General features: G+C 31.9%; 1 protein-coding gene and 1 non-coding gene across 2 annotated transcripts in view; both read right to left on the minus strand.

The window, feature by feature from the left end:
* Positions 1 to 8,268, minus strand: part of LOC120428436 (uncharacterized) — a 34,272-nt gene extending 26,004 nt beyond the window's left edge. The window contains exon 1 of the mRNA XM_039593447.2: positions 8,232 to 8,268. Coding sequence (XP_039449381.2) covers positions 8,232 to 8,253 — 22 coding nt within the window. The 5' untranslated portion in view covers positions 8,254 to 8,268. The remainder of the gene's footprint in view (positions 1 to 8,231) is intronic.
* Positions 8,269 to 12,001: 3,733 nt separating this feature from the next.
* LOC120428444 (small nucleolar RNA U3) lies at positions 12,002 to 12,209 on the minus strand. The gene has a single exon (XR_005607089.1). It is a non-coding gene; the product is annotated as a small nucleolar RNA U3 (small nucleolar RNA).
* Between the last annotated feature and the right edge of the window lie 3,958 nt (positions 12,210 to 16,167).

Consider the following 16,167-nt stretch of genomic DNA (forward strand, 5'->3'; position numbering starts at 1 on the left):
CTAGGTCACTTAGGTCATTTTGGTCATTTTGGTCATTTTGGTCATTTTGGTCATTTTGGCCATTTTTGTTATTTTGGTCATTTTGGTAATTTAGGTCATTTTGGTCATTTTGGTCAATTTGGTTATTTGGTCATTTAGGTCATTTTGGTCATTTTGGTAATTTTGGTCATTTTGGTCTAGGTCACTTAGGTCATTTTGGTCATTTTGGGTTTTTGCCATTTTTGGTCATTTTAGTATTTTTGTTCATTTGGGACATTTTGATATTTTAGTAATGTTGGTAATTTTGGTAATTTTTGTAATTTTTGTAATTTTTGTAATTTTTGTAATTTTTGTAATTTTTGTAATTTTTGTAATTTTTGTAATTTTTGTAATTTTTGTAATTTTTGTAATTTTTGTAATTTTTGTAATTTTTGTAATTTTTGTAATTTTTGTAATTTTTGTAATTTTTGTAATTTTTGTAATTTTTGTAATTTTTGTAATTTTTGTAATTTTTGTAATTTTTGTAATTTTTGTAATTTTTGTAATTTTTGTAATTTTTGTAATTTTTGTATTTTTTGTAATTTTTGTAATTTTTGTAATTTTTGTAATTTTTGTAATTTTTGTAATTTTTGTAATTTTTGTAATTTTTGTAATTTTTGTAATTTTTGTAATTTTTGTATTTTTTGTAATTTTTGTAATTTTTGAAATTTTGGTAATTTTTGTAATTTTGGTAATTATGGTAATTTATGTAATTTTGGTCATTTCGGTAATTTTGGTAATTTCGGTAATTTTGGTAATTTTGATAATTTTTGCTATTTTGGTCTTTTTGGTAAATTTGGTCATTTTGATCATTTTGATTATTTTGGTAATTTTGAACATTTCAAAAACCAATTTAAAAAAATTTAAACAATTTATTAAAGATTTTTATCATTTAAAATCAAAAGAAATTTTTTTCAGATTTTCAAACTTTTATCCAATCAATATTTTCCAAAATTCCTGACTTTTCCCCCACAAAACAATATTTCAAACAACTAAATAAGTAAAAAGCTCGCACCAAAAAGAGAAACAGAAAAAAATGCTTTCACTCTCTCGTACCTCCACAACATCACGTGGAAAACAAAACACAATAACCAGCGTCATCATCGTCGTCATCGCCACGAGCCATCATTGAATATGGAGCATAAAAAAATAAGTTTTCGTTGTTTTTACTGCAGTCAACTAGTTGGTCTGTCTTAGCTTTTGAAAGTGAAAACAATGGCAGAGTTTCCCATGGTTGCTGCTGCTGCTGCCACCGAAAATTGAGAGTTTTTTTTATTAGGTGAAAATTTTTATTTAATTTTTGAAAAAAAAATCGAAAAAACTTAATAATTTAATATAAGAAAATTTTATGTTAGTTTTATAAAAAAAACCTTCTTTTTTAATTTATTTTAATTCTAAGTGACTTAACCTGCCTAAAGCTAAACTCACATTTTTTGCGTCACTTCTTTGGGTAATTCTCCGCCAACTCACACAGCAGTTGCCCCGACCCCTCTTCGATTTGCGTGAAACTTTGTCCTAAGGGGTAACTTTTGTCCCTGATCACGAATCCGAGGTCCGTTTTTTGATATCTCGTGACGGAGGGGCGGTACGACCCCTTCCATTTTTGAACATGTGAAAAAAGAGGTGTTTTTCAATAATTTGCAGCCTGAAACGGTGATGAGATAGAAATTTGGTGTCAAAGGGACTTTTGTGTAAAATTAGACGCCCGATTTGATGGCGTACTCAGAATTCCGAATAAACGTATTTTTTATCGAAAAAAACACTAAAAAAGTTTTAAAAATTCTCCCATTTTCCGTTACTCGACTGTAAAAAATTTTGGAACATGTCATTTTATGGGAAATTTAATGTACTTTTCGAATCTACATTGTCCCAGAAGGGTCATTTTTTCATTTAGAACAAAATTTTTCATTTTAAAATTTCGTGTTTTTTCTAACTTTGCAGGGTTATTTTTTAGAGTGTAACAATGTTCCACAAAGTTGTAGAGCAGACAATTGCAAAAAATTTACGATTTTACGAAAAAAAGTTTTGAAAAAGTTGGTCGTCATCGATCATGGCCATTCATGGTCACCCGCGACAGACACGGACGACGAAACAAAGAGAAACGCAAAAATTAACTTTTTCAAAACTTTTTTTCGTAAAATCGCGATAACTCGTGATGTTTATAAGCAAACCCCTTATGTCTATACATCAAAATTTTTGTAATTGTCTGCTCTACAACTTTGTAGAACATTGTTACACTCTAAAAAATAACCCTGCAAAGTTAGAAAAAACACGAAATTTTAAAATGAAAAATTTTGTTCTAAATGAAAAAATGACCCTTCTGGCACAATGTAGATTCGAAAAGTACATTAAATTTCCCATAAAATGACATGTTCCAAAATTTTTTACAGTCGAGTAACGAAAAATGGGAGAATTTTTAAAACTTTTTTAGTGTTTTTTTCGATGAAAAATACGTTTTTTCGGAATTCTGAGTACGCCATCAAATCGGGCGTCTAATTTTACATAAAAGTCCCTTTGACACCAAATTTCTATCTCATCACCGTTTCAGGCTGCAAATTGTTGAAAAACACCTCTTTTTTCGCATGTTCAAAAATGGAAGGGGTCGTACCGCCCCTCCGTCACGAGATATCAAAAAACGGACCTCGGATTCGTGATCAGGGACAAAAGTTACCCCTTAGGACAAAGTTTCACGCAAATCGAAGAGGGGTCGGGGCAACTTTTCCCGATTTCGTGTGAGTTGGTAGAGAATTACCCCTTTCTTTTATAACTTTTTGGATGGGGGTGGAAATTACAGAAACGCCCCCCCCCCGCAGAAGTGGTTCATTGTGTTCGCTGTGTGTGGCTTTTTTTGTTGTTGTTTTATTTTGTGAATGGAACGGGTATTTTACTTCTCACTGCACTAGCAGATTCGCAGAATGGACCAATTATCGCGCTTTATTTTGGTAATCGCCTTAATTATAGTCTCTCGTTTTGTTTTGACTGAAACGAACGGGAGGGAAAGATGGCTTAGATCAGTAGGAAAGATTAAGTATCGCATTCAAATTGAAACCATAAGTCACATAAGTTGAGCGATGAGAATTTCCCAAGAATTTTAAGGTTTATTTCCATAAAGGCAATTCATTCATAAACCTCACACTAACAGTTTTTTTTCTTCAATTTCAAAACACATCTCCACGTTTAATTGAGAATCACGATAAGCATCTCAGACCCATTCCGTCGATCCCTTGTAGTAGTAGAAGAAGAAGGGGGCATGACACATTAATTGGCATCAATTAAGGCCCGGTTTGGTGGCACATGCAATATGCTTCCACTTTGCAGTTTTGTTGACTGACTGCTGACCGGTCAATTCCAGCCAAGCTCAATTTAAATTGACGCGAAGAACACTGAATGAGTCAGGCTTAGGAGGGTTGAGCAAGTGTGATGATGTTGTTTTCAATCTTCGTTTTTAACTGCTTTTTGAATGAAGAAGCTTTTTTTTTAAACTTAGGCCTTACAACAAATTTGATTGTTTTTGTAGAAGAAAAATTACAGCTCAACTGACATGACGAATTTAATTTGATGTTGAGTTTACTTGCTTCAACGCAAAAAAATAAATAAAAATAAACAAAATTCTTTAAAAAAATATATATATATATAAAAATATGTATTATCATCTACTGAAGATCTAATACTTCAAATATTTGTTTTTCTAATGGCCTTAACACCTGCAGTATCAAAGAGTTCCCGATTGAATTTTAACTTCGGAGAGCTGTAATTTGGTCAAAAATTATCCAATTTAGATGACCAACAAGGTAGACCTAATTAATTATCAATAACCTCGAAAACTTTACAAAAATAAAAATAATTATTAGTAATTATTATAACTAAATTTCAAGCTCAAGCATCAACCTATTATTTTCAAAGAAAAAAATACCCGGACAGACGGTAATAACAAAAATTCATGCCATTTCAATAACAAATAATGTTAAAATAACAGAAAGTGTTATTGAATCTTCTTGAAAAATCCATTTTTGCATAAGAATTTAATAACAGTTCATGTTATCATAACAAAATTTGTTATTGATCTGATATTGCTTGAAAGTCAAAACAACTTGGAAATAACATTTTTTTTATGGAAGAATACTGCAAACTATTATTGGGATGATCGGATTAGTTGTTAAAATAACAAGAAATAATAACAAAGATTTGTTCGAAGAATAACAAAAAATGTTATTAGTTCGTTATTGCAATAACAATCCAATAACAAAAAAATCATAACGCCGAATAACAAATTTTGTTATAAATAACATAATATGTTATTGGCCTAGCATTTTCAAATATCAAAAAATGTTATTCCCAAGTTATTTCCGTCTACTCGGGTAATATCAATGATTCCTCAAGAATTGTTCTAAGGGCGTAATCTGGACTCGTTTTGCCTAAAGTTCTCTGAATTTTAGAGATGCATTTGAAATGCCAACAAACCTTTTTAATGACATTTACATAATTTTTGATTTACTTGACACAAAAAATATTCCGAATCATATAGATAAATAGTTGAATGACTTTCCCATGTAACTAAGGGTGAATGCGTTTATTATGGAACTACCCTGTTTGAGATTATTTTCTGATATCCTTCCAAATCAAATGCAACGAGAATCAGCAAAATCGGTTAAGAACTTGCCGAAATACAGATGTATAGAGTAGCATTTCCAACTTTTTGGGCTACCTATTGGGCTGCAAGTGTTAAATAACTATTCATATTCGTTTTTTCATTACTTTTAAAGGGCTTTTCACACATTTTATTTGAACTTTTTGTTTTTGTAACAACTTAAAAAACTGAACTCCTACCTCAAATCAAATAATAGGCAGAATAAAAATCAGGCTGCTTTTTACTTAATCCAGAATTAAGAATTATACAATTTTTTCTAAAGTTTTACATCTCTTTTATCATTGATTCAAATCATAAAATCAAAGTCATAATCAATTTAGTTTTTCAACAAAATTTTGCACGAGGTCACGAAAATTTAGGCAAAAATTGTATGGACTTTCCTTGATAAGTTATTTAATAAAGTTTTGATTGATTAAAAGATCATGACTACTACTTAAGGTTTCCCATTCTCTCAATTTTAAACAATTTTTTTCGATTTCATCAAAAATCTAAAAAATAAGTCAATATTTATTTGTGGCTGAAAAATCAATGAACCATCCAAATTTTTTTTTTCGAAACTACGTAGTCCTGTAAAAATTTGATTATTTAAAATAAATCTATCGAAACGTATTAAAAAATCTCAATTATGTTATGTCAATTTAAAAAAATAGAATTTTTTTTCAAAAAGACGTAGTTTTGTGAAAATGTGGACTATTTCACAAAACATATTGTAACTGTCGAAGTGTATGAAATTTACCCATTTTTTATGAAGTGTATGAAATTTACCCATTTTGTAAAATACTAACATTTTGAGTATTTTTTTTTCGAAAATACGTAGTTTTTTTTTGAGTATTTAACAAAAAATATTATAACTATCAAAATTTATGGAATTTTCGATCGTTTAATACTGTGAAATACTCACATTTTTATTATTTTTTCGGAAATACGTAGTTTTGTTTAAAAAAAAATATTTCGGAAAAAATATTATAACTATCGAAATTAATGGAAACTTTCTGATTATTTGATACCAATATTGGAAAATACTGATATTTTGTTTATTTTTTTTTTTCTAAAATACGTAGTTTTGTGAAAATTGTGAGTGTTTTCAAAAATGTTTGTAACTACTTTCTAAATTTATGAAAAATTCCCGACCAATTGATTTTCAAAAATACGTAGTTTTGATTTTTTTTGAGTATTTAACAAAAAATATGGGTAATTCTCCACCAACTCACACGAAATCGGAAAAAGTTGCCCCGACCCCTCTTCGATTTTCGTGAAACTTTGCTCTGAGGAGTGATTTTGGTCCCTGATAACGAATCCGAGGTCCATTTTTTCGATATCTCGTGACGGTGGGTCGGTGCGACCCTATTTAATTTATCTGGTTTTTTACTAAGACACGTTTTTCGATCTGGGGCAGCGAATGACCAAGAAGGTTAAAGCTGCCAGAAATAAATAAATTAACCCTCTACAACCTAACCCCGCCTTTAGACGGGCTTAGATCTAAAAAATCGCCAAAAATCAATTTTCCAACCGATTTTTGTTTTTTTAAAAAGCATTGGAAAGAAGAACTCTTAAAATTTTAGAAAATGTTAGGGTTAGAAGTTAAACTTGTTTCATGTGACTTTGCCAATGTTTTTAAAAATGTCTTTTTTTAGGGGTCAACTTTGGCAATGTTTTTTACTAACATTTCCTATATTTTCAGTAAAAAGAAGTATGCAGTAATTTTTGTAGTGACCCAGACTATGCCTCTATGCATTTTTTTACAATTTAAATGATGATGGTGCGATTCTATAGCAGAAAATGTGAAAAACATGCAAAAAATTTGAAAAGTGACTGTAAAATCATGAAAAATTTAGATAGGCGAAATGTAATTATATTAGGTGGTAGAGTAGGCCAAATACTACCAAAAACAAACATAATCTAAACAAGATAAATGCAAATTAAAATACTAAAAATGAAACAAGAAAAACATAAAACAAGAGAAGTAAAGTTTTTCGTAGAACAAAAGTTGCTCAAAATGACCTCCTGAACATGGGAAAAATAAATATTTTCGAAAAAAAAATTTGGGCAGTAGAGGGTTAACAACAACAACGTTTTTCGATGATTTGTAGCTCGCAACCCTGAAGAGATAGAAATTTGGTGTCAAAGGGACCTTTGTGGAAAATTAGACGCCCAATTTGATGGCGTACTCAAAATTCCGAAAAAAGTATTTTTCATCAAAAAAAAATAAAAAATAGTTTAAAAATCGCTGCCATTTCCCGTTACTCAACTGTCAAAAATCGTGAGACATGTCATTTTATGGGAAATTTAATGTACTTTTTGAATCTGAAATAACCCAGAAGGGTCATTTTTTCATTTAGAACAAAATTTTTCATTTTAAAATTACGTGTTTTTTCTAACTTTGCAGGGTTACATTTTAGAGTGTAACAATGTTCTACAAAATTGTAGAGCAGACAAAAACAAAAATTATATGATAAATAATCTATATATATCTTTATATATGATATAAAAACATAAGGGGTTTGCATGTATTCTTCACGAGTTATCAGATTTTTACAAAAAAGTTTTTTGAAAATGTTATGATTTTAACCATTTTTGACCAGTTTTTCGAATTTTTAACCCCAAAAACTCAATCGTCTGCTTTTGAAAGTATTTTTTTCGGAAGTTCAGCTAATTTTGCATAAGAATGACCCCTTGGACGATTGTTGTGACTCGTGCATTGAGAGAATCAGAATATTTTTTTCAAAAAAAAAATATTTTTGTCATGAGTGAGTGTATCCGTTTTTTTTTATTTTCAGAAAAATTTCCACAAACCATTTGATACCCATAAGAAAAAACCATAATTTGGAGTATTTTGTCGGGAAAAATAGCATTTTTAAAATACAGGAAAAATTCGTATTTTTATGAATAAATATAATATTTTTTTAATGTTTGGATGATTTTTCATAGGATTATAGCCAATGTCTCACATATAGCCAAAATCCCATAAGCTCTGTGCCTCAGTTATGCACGCCTCGGTTTTGCATCCCCCATATGCGGTGCTAAACCGAGGCATGACTGTAATCGTTATGCTCTACCCTTTCAACAGAATGGGAAATGATAATATTCTCGGACCAAACCAAAATTTTCATAATTTACTCTTTGAGGGAGCATACCTTTTTTCAGAGGATTTCGTTTAGTATAATTGTTTACATTTGATCATATCAATTAGATTTATCCAAATGGTTTTAAAAACAGTGGAAAATCATGTTCCGTGATCGTGAATTATTGTTCATAAACTTTTACGATTTAAAAAAAAATACTCAAAATAAATAGATTACAAGTTGTTTGATCTCAAGATATTTAGAATTGTACCAAAACTAAATAAAAAATAAAATAAATTCATCTCAAAATTATCAATCACAAAAAAATTATAGAATTAATTGAATTTGTTGATCTGCAACTTGAACCACTAAATTTAAAATTCTTCTAAGTTATTCCACTTTCACGACCAATTTCTTCCATCTGATTTTCACAGGTGTTCTTCCGTTCCTCACTATCAAAACCAATAGAAAAACTCCTCCCAAATCACCCAAAACAAACTGACCACTTCGAGGGGACCGACTCATCCCAGCTACCGAACGCGACCCCGAGCCGTCGACGCCGTCATCTTCACGCGTAAATTGTCCGACGCAGACTAAGCCGTTCTCTGCGGCTGTCCGATCCAGATCCCGCGACGACGACGTCGACAAATGGACACACACAGTGCTGGTGCAAAACACACCAACTAACAAAAACAAACTTAGAACATTCCGAGTCAAGAGCAGTGGCGATGCCACTTGTCTGCCCGCCAGCTCAACTCATGCCGCAACAGCAGCGCCAATCAAGAGAGAATTTAATGAAATTTTACTTTTTTCAATTTGGTTCCGCGGAAGACGACTTTATTAGGGTGCTTGAAATTTTGAAAGGGTAATTTTTTGAAAAATAAAATTTGGTAAATATCGCAGTTCATTTTCAAATATGAAATGTTTTTAATTTTTGCAATTTTATAAACCTTAAAAAATATTAGTCCAAAAGTGTTGCCCAAACTGGACCACACACCCATCACTTTGCAGATCAGACTTGTTGCATTAGGCTGAACCCCGCACAGACTTCGTTACGGCGGAAGAAAGAGAGGAAGGTTCACCGAGGGGTCACGCTGCTACTGAGAAGACGCTGAGTAATTGGGGGGAAAAGACTACGCTCGCGATGTTCGCGACTAATTCCTCTCTACAAGCCATTAGGGGCGTCGATGGGCGGTGGTTTTTTTGGTTGGCTAATTTAGTTGGGTAGGGATGTCAAATTTAATGAGTAGATCAGATCTTTGTTTGTTTTGCAGTTTACAATTATTAGAGATTATTTTATTATCAGATTTTTATGTTATATTTAAGCACAATTGAAAGAATCTGGACATTAAATGAGAATTTTGTTCAACCTTGGAGCTAAAATATTTTCTTAAAGCCCATCTAAATCTTGCTATCGCAAATTTTTATATTTTTTAGGCGAGTGTGCCCTTGGTAATATTGATAAAAAATATCAACAGAAATTCCACAAAGAAAACAATAGAAAGCTACTGAGCAAACAACCAAAATGTGGCATTCCATTTTAGTCAATTTTGAACGATACAATGTAACAATCCTTAGAGATAGTGGCCATCCATAGACCTTGAAGGTTTTTTTTCGTAAAAGTTTTTTTCAATACTGAGAATTGAATGATTGAAAATCAACTAAACTGGTCTCAAATGCATTTTATTTTTTTATTTTTTTGATCATATGTTGAAACCGTGGCTAGTAATTTCAATTTTTTAAGTTATTTATTTTTTGCATTTACAGTCCTGACTCGATTATCTGAAGTTTCGATTATCCGAAGGTTTGTATGGGACTTCGGATAATCGAATCACGAACATAAAAAAAGTTTTTTCATATTTTTTTTTATTTTCTCACTTTTAATATAAAACTCGAGTTCTGCAACCCCAGTATAGTCAAATTTGAATCGTTGAATGCCTATTAAATTAGAAAATGTATTTTATCAATATTTTATTACCGCCATTTTAGTCGCCATCTTGAATTTAAACATTTTAAATGACTTTAGAGTAGTTTAGGGGTCGTACTTAACCCCTTCCCGCCCAGAGCGAAATCGAGATTTTTTACGTTTTTCACCATTACTCGTAACTGGATCGACCAAATTGGATAAAATTTGAATGGTTATAAGTAGGGTTAGTGAAATTTCACGATTTCGCGGACAACGTGAAATCCGCGAAATTTGGCTTATTCAGCGAAATCCCGTGAAATTTTATGTTTGTGTGAAAATGTAACTATTTTTCTCAAACTAGTTTATCAAACTCAAAAAGGAATAAAAATAATTTTATGAACTATTGTAGAATTAAGCGAGTGAATACCCTGGTTTAATTACTTACTATAGGGTTAGTGATTTTTGACGATTTGGAGGAAATTCGTAAAATTTATCAATTTTCTCAAATTTTTTTTTTTATAACTTCTTTTAATAAATATTTTTCCAAAAAGAATATTTAATTACATTTTATTAGATTTCAATTAAAAAGCTTAAATATACAGCAATTCCCCACGAAAACAGCATGATTCGAAAAAAAGTTCTCCGATCGGTCTTAAATTTTTTCTGGGGGATCCTTGGCCGAAATAATTAGACCCGTATTTTTTGCCATTAGGGTGACCTACGCCGTGTTAGGGTGATTCGAAAAATGGCAATTTTCGTCGATTTTCGCAAAAACCAGTATCTCAGAGTATCGAAAATTTTTGATATGTTATGTGAAATTTTCCGAGGAATCCGATAAAAATATTTTCAGACATAGGCTCTTTGGTCCCGAGACCTTCAAAACAGCATTTTAAGTTTTCATACGACCTTTTCAAATGTTAAGCTAGATTTTTGAAACTTCTTACTATTTTTCCCAAATAGCCAAACTAATCATCTTTCTTTTGCGTCTAGGACAGCTAAAATCGGATAAAATGGCGCGGAGATATGATTTTTTTTTAAAGTTGTTTTTGCAAAAATCGACGAAAATTGCCATTTTTCGAACCACCCTAACACGGCGTAGGTCACTCTAATGGCCAAACAAAAAAATACGGGTCTAATTATTTCGGACAAGGATCCCCCAGAAAAACCTTTTTTCGAATCATGCTGTTTTCGTGGGGAATTGCTGAATATATGTATGTCAAGTTGATATGAACCATTTGAAGAAATGTTCAGATTTTAGATTTTTTTAGAAACTAACTAAATTTAGTATTTTTTTCATTCGATGTATTAAAAATTTTACTGCTATTTTATTTGAAAGGTATAGTTTTGAAAGAAGTTAAAAGAATCAAGCTATGTTTCATTCAAAAAAAAAGAAGAGTATTTTTTTATCTTTGGAATCACATTTTAAAAACATATATTTTTTTTTCTTTGGCCTGTTTAATTTTAACGATATTTGTTTATTTGGGTGGATGATTCCCGTGAAAGTTAAAAAATACTACTTTTTTGTTTTCTTTTCTCATTTAGAATAAACATTTCGATTTTGTTAAAAATTAAATTATTTTTGTAAATTGATTTTAAATTTAGTTTTTGAAAAGTGAGCTAAAACCCTTAAAAATATGTTTAATGGGCAAAATGTCGCAGAAAATTCAATTTATTTAACTCATTTTGACTAGACAAGATTGTTAAATCTTGCTTTGATATGAAATTCAATAAAATGTAAAATGATAACGAACATTTTAGCTTTATTAGTTGGATATTAAAAGACCAATTCAGTAAATGAGAATAGGCAGGCAGGATTTATTTTTGAAAATTAGGAGTTTTTTGTGTCGCATTCAAATTTAGTGAAGATTTTTTTAGTTTATTGAAGAATAACATATAATGAAGCATAAAAAGTAGTTTCTATAATTTAAAAATAGGATTTTTAGAGTTATTCTAGCATTTTTCAAGTTCCACGAAATTTGCGTGAAATTTAATGCTTTGAAATTGAGGTCCCCGTAAAATTTGCAGTTTTTGAGCGTGAAAAATCACTAAGCCTAGTTATAAGCCAACAATCTACTAACTAACGCAGGTTGAACAAGGTTGAATAAATGCATGGTTGCAGAGAAATTTATTTTTTAAGACAAAAGTTAGTGGTGCTCTGGAGTAACCATGGGCGTTAAAGGGTTAAAGCTCAACAATCAAAAATAAAACAAAACAATACAAATCGTGATTCGTCGTCTATACTTTTTTTTTACCATTACCCGAGTTAGTCTTTTAACTTTCCTCACTAATTAAGTTTAGAACGTATTGTATCTAATGTATGTGAAATGAAGTTATTAGTTTCTTTATAATTAATAATTATCCAAAAACACCACTCAGAATGCGTCCAAGCCATTGCAAGAGAGCCGATTTTCAGCAGTAGAGCGGTCCGTTCATACAAACGAACCAGATCTCCACCAAGTTTCACGCTCCAGGCTAGACACTCCTTCTCATCATCGTGGGTGGGAAATCTTTTCCTTTCGGAAAAAACTTGTGGTGAAAACTTGCCTACAGAAATGATCCTGTGAAGCACAGTCTTTATACTTGAAGAATGGTTTGGTTAAACTCAATTTTTGAATAATTTTTCAACTTCAGAATAATTTAAAATGTTCGTATGATAGTGAAATTTGCTCTTGAATAATCCTTGAGATTATTTTTCAAGAGTTCACTATCTTAAATTTTGGTGTTGATAGCAGGGATGCCACAAAGTTTTTTTTAAATGTCTGTAAAAAAAATGTCTTTATACGTCTGTGCAATTGTCGAAAATTCAAATATATCATTTCTCGGGTTTGTTTTCAAAAGGTCGTAAGCGCCAGTTGCTCAAAATTAATTTTTTGGCACGGTTGCACTCTTCTAACACACTACTAACGATCCACCCGAGCAGATTTTCAAAAAAAAATAATTTAAGCAAAAATATCGCCCACATATAAAACGTCGAATGTGCTTTTCATATGGAGAAGTCACATACGTCCTTGGTGATGCAAGGTCGTAAGTACTGGTAATTTCAAAAATGTACATACGCTCATAGGAAAAGGACGTAAGTTCAATAATAATTGCTTAATTATTGTGGGCCCATGACTTTTTACGAAAAAAGATGAATATTTGTTATCTCGTTAAATACATTGCGCTGATTATATGACCTAAAGGATGCGCGAAGAATATTTTCCAATTTGCCAGCCAGCAAAACGAAGTTTCAGTCGTTTATTCCGGCAGAGACGGCTAGCTTCCCCCAAAATCATCATTTTTTGTGGCAGCCGGAATCAACACAAAATCAAGATGCAGAATCTGTTCAGGAACGAGCGATAATGACCGCATCCATCTTATCACGCATAAACGCCCTCTGAAAACTCCAGTAACCCCGAGCTCTTCAAGGTCCTATGGACCACTGAAGGAAAGATAAACAAATCAGTGGTAATTCGTCATTTTGTGGGTCTCGTGGCGCAGGGGTAGCGGCTTCGGCTGCCGATCCCGATGATGCTATGAGACGCGGGTTCGATTCCCGCCTTATCCACTGAGCTTCTATCGGATGGTGAAGTAAAACGTCGGTCCCGGTTTCTCCTGTCTCGTCAGAGGCGCTGGAGCAGAAATCCCACGTTAGAGGAAGGCCATGCCCCGGGGGGCGTAGTGCCAATAGTTTCGTTTTTTTTCGTCATTTTGTTCGTGCTCTCAGCTGGCGTATGAGCCAACGCGAGAGAGAGAGAATAAAATCTGTCAGTTGGACTTTTCTCCTCTGCGATGTTTTCTCTCAAACTCCTCCAAAAACACAAAACATCGACTGCTCTCTTTGCGGGGGGTGTTGAAACGATGTTCAAAATTAGAATGTTTGATTTAAATGTGTTTTAATCACAAAATAAATAAATTTTGCCAATGGTCGTATTGTCATTCTTACTCAAAAAAAGTCCCAAGTACAGGGACGTATGAAACAATTTGCTCATGTAAAAGGTCGAATCAACCTGGTGTGATAAAACAAGGCTAAAACACACATAAATAGCTAATTTTTTTTTATACACTTGATATGGCTACCATATCTTATAGTCAAAGCAATGATTTTGACCAAAAATATGCCTTTGAAACCCTCTTACATATTAATAAGAATTAAAATAATGGTCAAAAACTTGTTCATCGTTTTTCTCCACTTGAGGGGTTTGGCTTTTAGGACGTTTTGAAAACTAACCCGAGATTTCCAGTTGTGTTTTCAAACATTTGAAGAATAACGAAATATGTTTCGGTTGATATTTTGAACTCAATTTCCTGAAATTTTGCAATTTTTTTAATAGATTCAACAATTCTAATTTTTCGAAAATCTTCAAAATTTGATTAGCTAAATTAAATTTAAAATTACGTACATTCTTCAAAATCAAAACTGATCGATAATTTCAACAAAAGCAGAATTAGTCAAATAAAAGATATTAAAGGAAATGGGAAATTTAAGTATTTCAAAAAAAAGTTTAGCCGAAATTTCATTTAAAATAATTTTGTTTGACATCTGTCCACAAAACTAAAAAATGTTGCGAATTACTTAACAAAAATCTAACAACACTTTAAACTTTATTTATAAACAGAATTGTTTTCAGACTTACTTTGAAATTAACTCATTTTTATTTAAATAAATTTTACAGAGATTCAAATCTAAATAGCTGCTCTACGTTTCATTGCAGTTTTGTATATTGTTCTGTCACATTCTTTGCGAAATGTTTAAAAAAAATGTTCGTGCTTTGATCATCAAATTGCATTAATCAAGGCATGTTACAATCAAAGCTTATTTTACTAGAACTTTTCGTAAAACATTGTAATGAACATTATTTTCGAAAATGTTCGAATACGTTTAGGGACAAATTCTAGAGTTTTTTTTTTTTTTTTTTTTTTTATTAGGTCCTATAAACATATGAAGAACAATAGTTTATTGGTCCTTTTTTAAAAAAAAACTCAGGAATTGTTAATAAATAATAAGAATTTCACAGTGCTTCGCGGTATTTACCAAATTTCACTGTTAAGGGTAAATTTCACGAATAACGTGGCTTCCGCGAAATCGCGAAAAATCACTAGTCCTACTAATAATATTTAGCCTGTTTGGGCTTGTTAAAAATATATGTTGTAATTTTGTGAAATTACGAAACACAATAAATCAAATGTTTTTCATTGTCAACCAAAAATCGTCAATACTTTCTTCGAAATTTTGAAAACCAATTACTGCAAAACAACTGAACTTATGTTATTCATTTGAAAACTGTTTTAATTTAAGTGTTGAAACCATGGCTTATAATTAAAAAAATTTCATCCTAAAAAAACCCTTCTACTTTTGTCAGAGTTGAGCTAAGGGACAAAAACTTAGAAAAATATATTTGCAACAGCCTAACAAATTTTTACGAAAAACTTAAAAAAATGACGAATTCCAAATGAGTCGACTGTGGTGTTTTTAAAAAGATTTTTTTCGAAGAAATTTTTAGTGAAATGATTTTGCCTTCCAGATATTTGTCAACTTCCAAAAACATTATCAAAAAGTATTACTTTTCGAAAAAAGTGCTAAAAAGTTGAAGTTTTTAGCACTTCACTAGATGCTGAACAGAAAATTTTCAGTACTGTTATTTTGTTGATGAAGTTTCACAGCGAAATTGCAAAAAGAGATTTTGGACAATTCGTTTCGATCACCCCTACACTCTACTCACAGTTCTCAACATCCACAGCCAGTACGCGAATCGGCCCCTCGGTCGACGTCGCGGTTGCACTGAAGAGCTGCTATAAACCATTTCCTATACCGACGCTATGCCGACGCTGCCTGCAGCTGATAACTCCGTTTAAGCTACTGGACGACTGAGAACACCAACGACATGGGTTAATTAAGATCGGGAAAGTGTGTTCTCGGTGATGCAATGAATTCCCCGTTTCGTGTAGGATTTTTTTTTGCTTTATTTCCAGCTGATGACTTGGACACATTAGCTCAGTTATCGAAAGGTTAGCAGCTTGATTTATGCTGTTTGTCATGATTCATGAAGCGGTCCGGATACGACACTAAATGCTTCAAGCTTGCTCGTTGAACTTGAGGTTTAGGATAATGTAATAGTTTGTAGCGATAAAGTTACACTTGAGTTTAGTTGAGTCGAGAGTTGTGTGGGAAAATGTTAAAATTCAGATAATTTAAAGTAAAATTGGTTTAATAAAAACATTTGAAATTTAAAGCTTTATCACCAAGTTTACGGTGCCTTGCCTACCTCCGTTGGCTATTCTTGGGGCATGACTCAGTTGACGCAGCCGTTATCTTGCTCCACTCAATTGTTGATGGAGGCCCAGACCAGACTTGCCATCAAGATTCAATCCTCGATTGATGTATTTGTGAGAGTGATAAGGATTTTATAACCAGGCAATTTACTTGTTCAAAACCATATTCTAAAGCTGAATTTATTGATTTTTGACAACACTACTGCAAATTTATAACTCACCTCTAAATCATCTGGTTTGTGCTTTTTTGCAGGTTCATTATTCATTTTGTCATCCTCTTC

Source organism: Culex pipiens, chromosome 1 (assembly GCF_016801865.2).
Source record: "Culex pipiens pallens isolate TS chromosome 1, TS_CPP_V2, whole genome shotgun sequence".
Taxonomy (NCBI): Eukaryota; Metazoa; Arthropoda; class Insecta; order Diptera; family Culicidae; genus Culex; species Culex pipiens.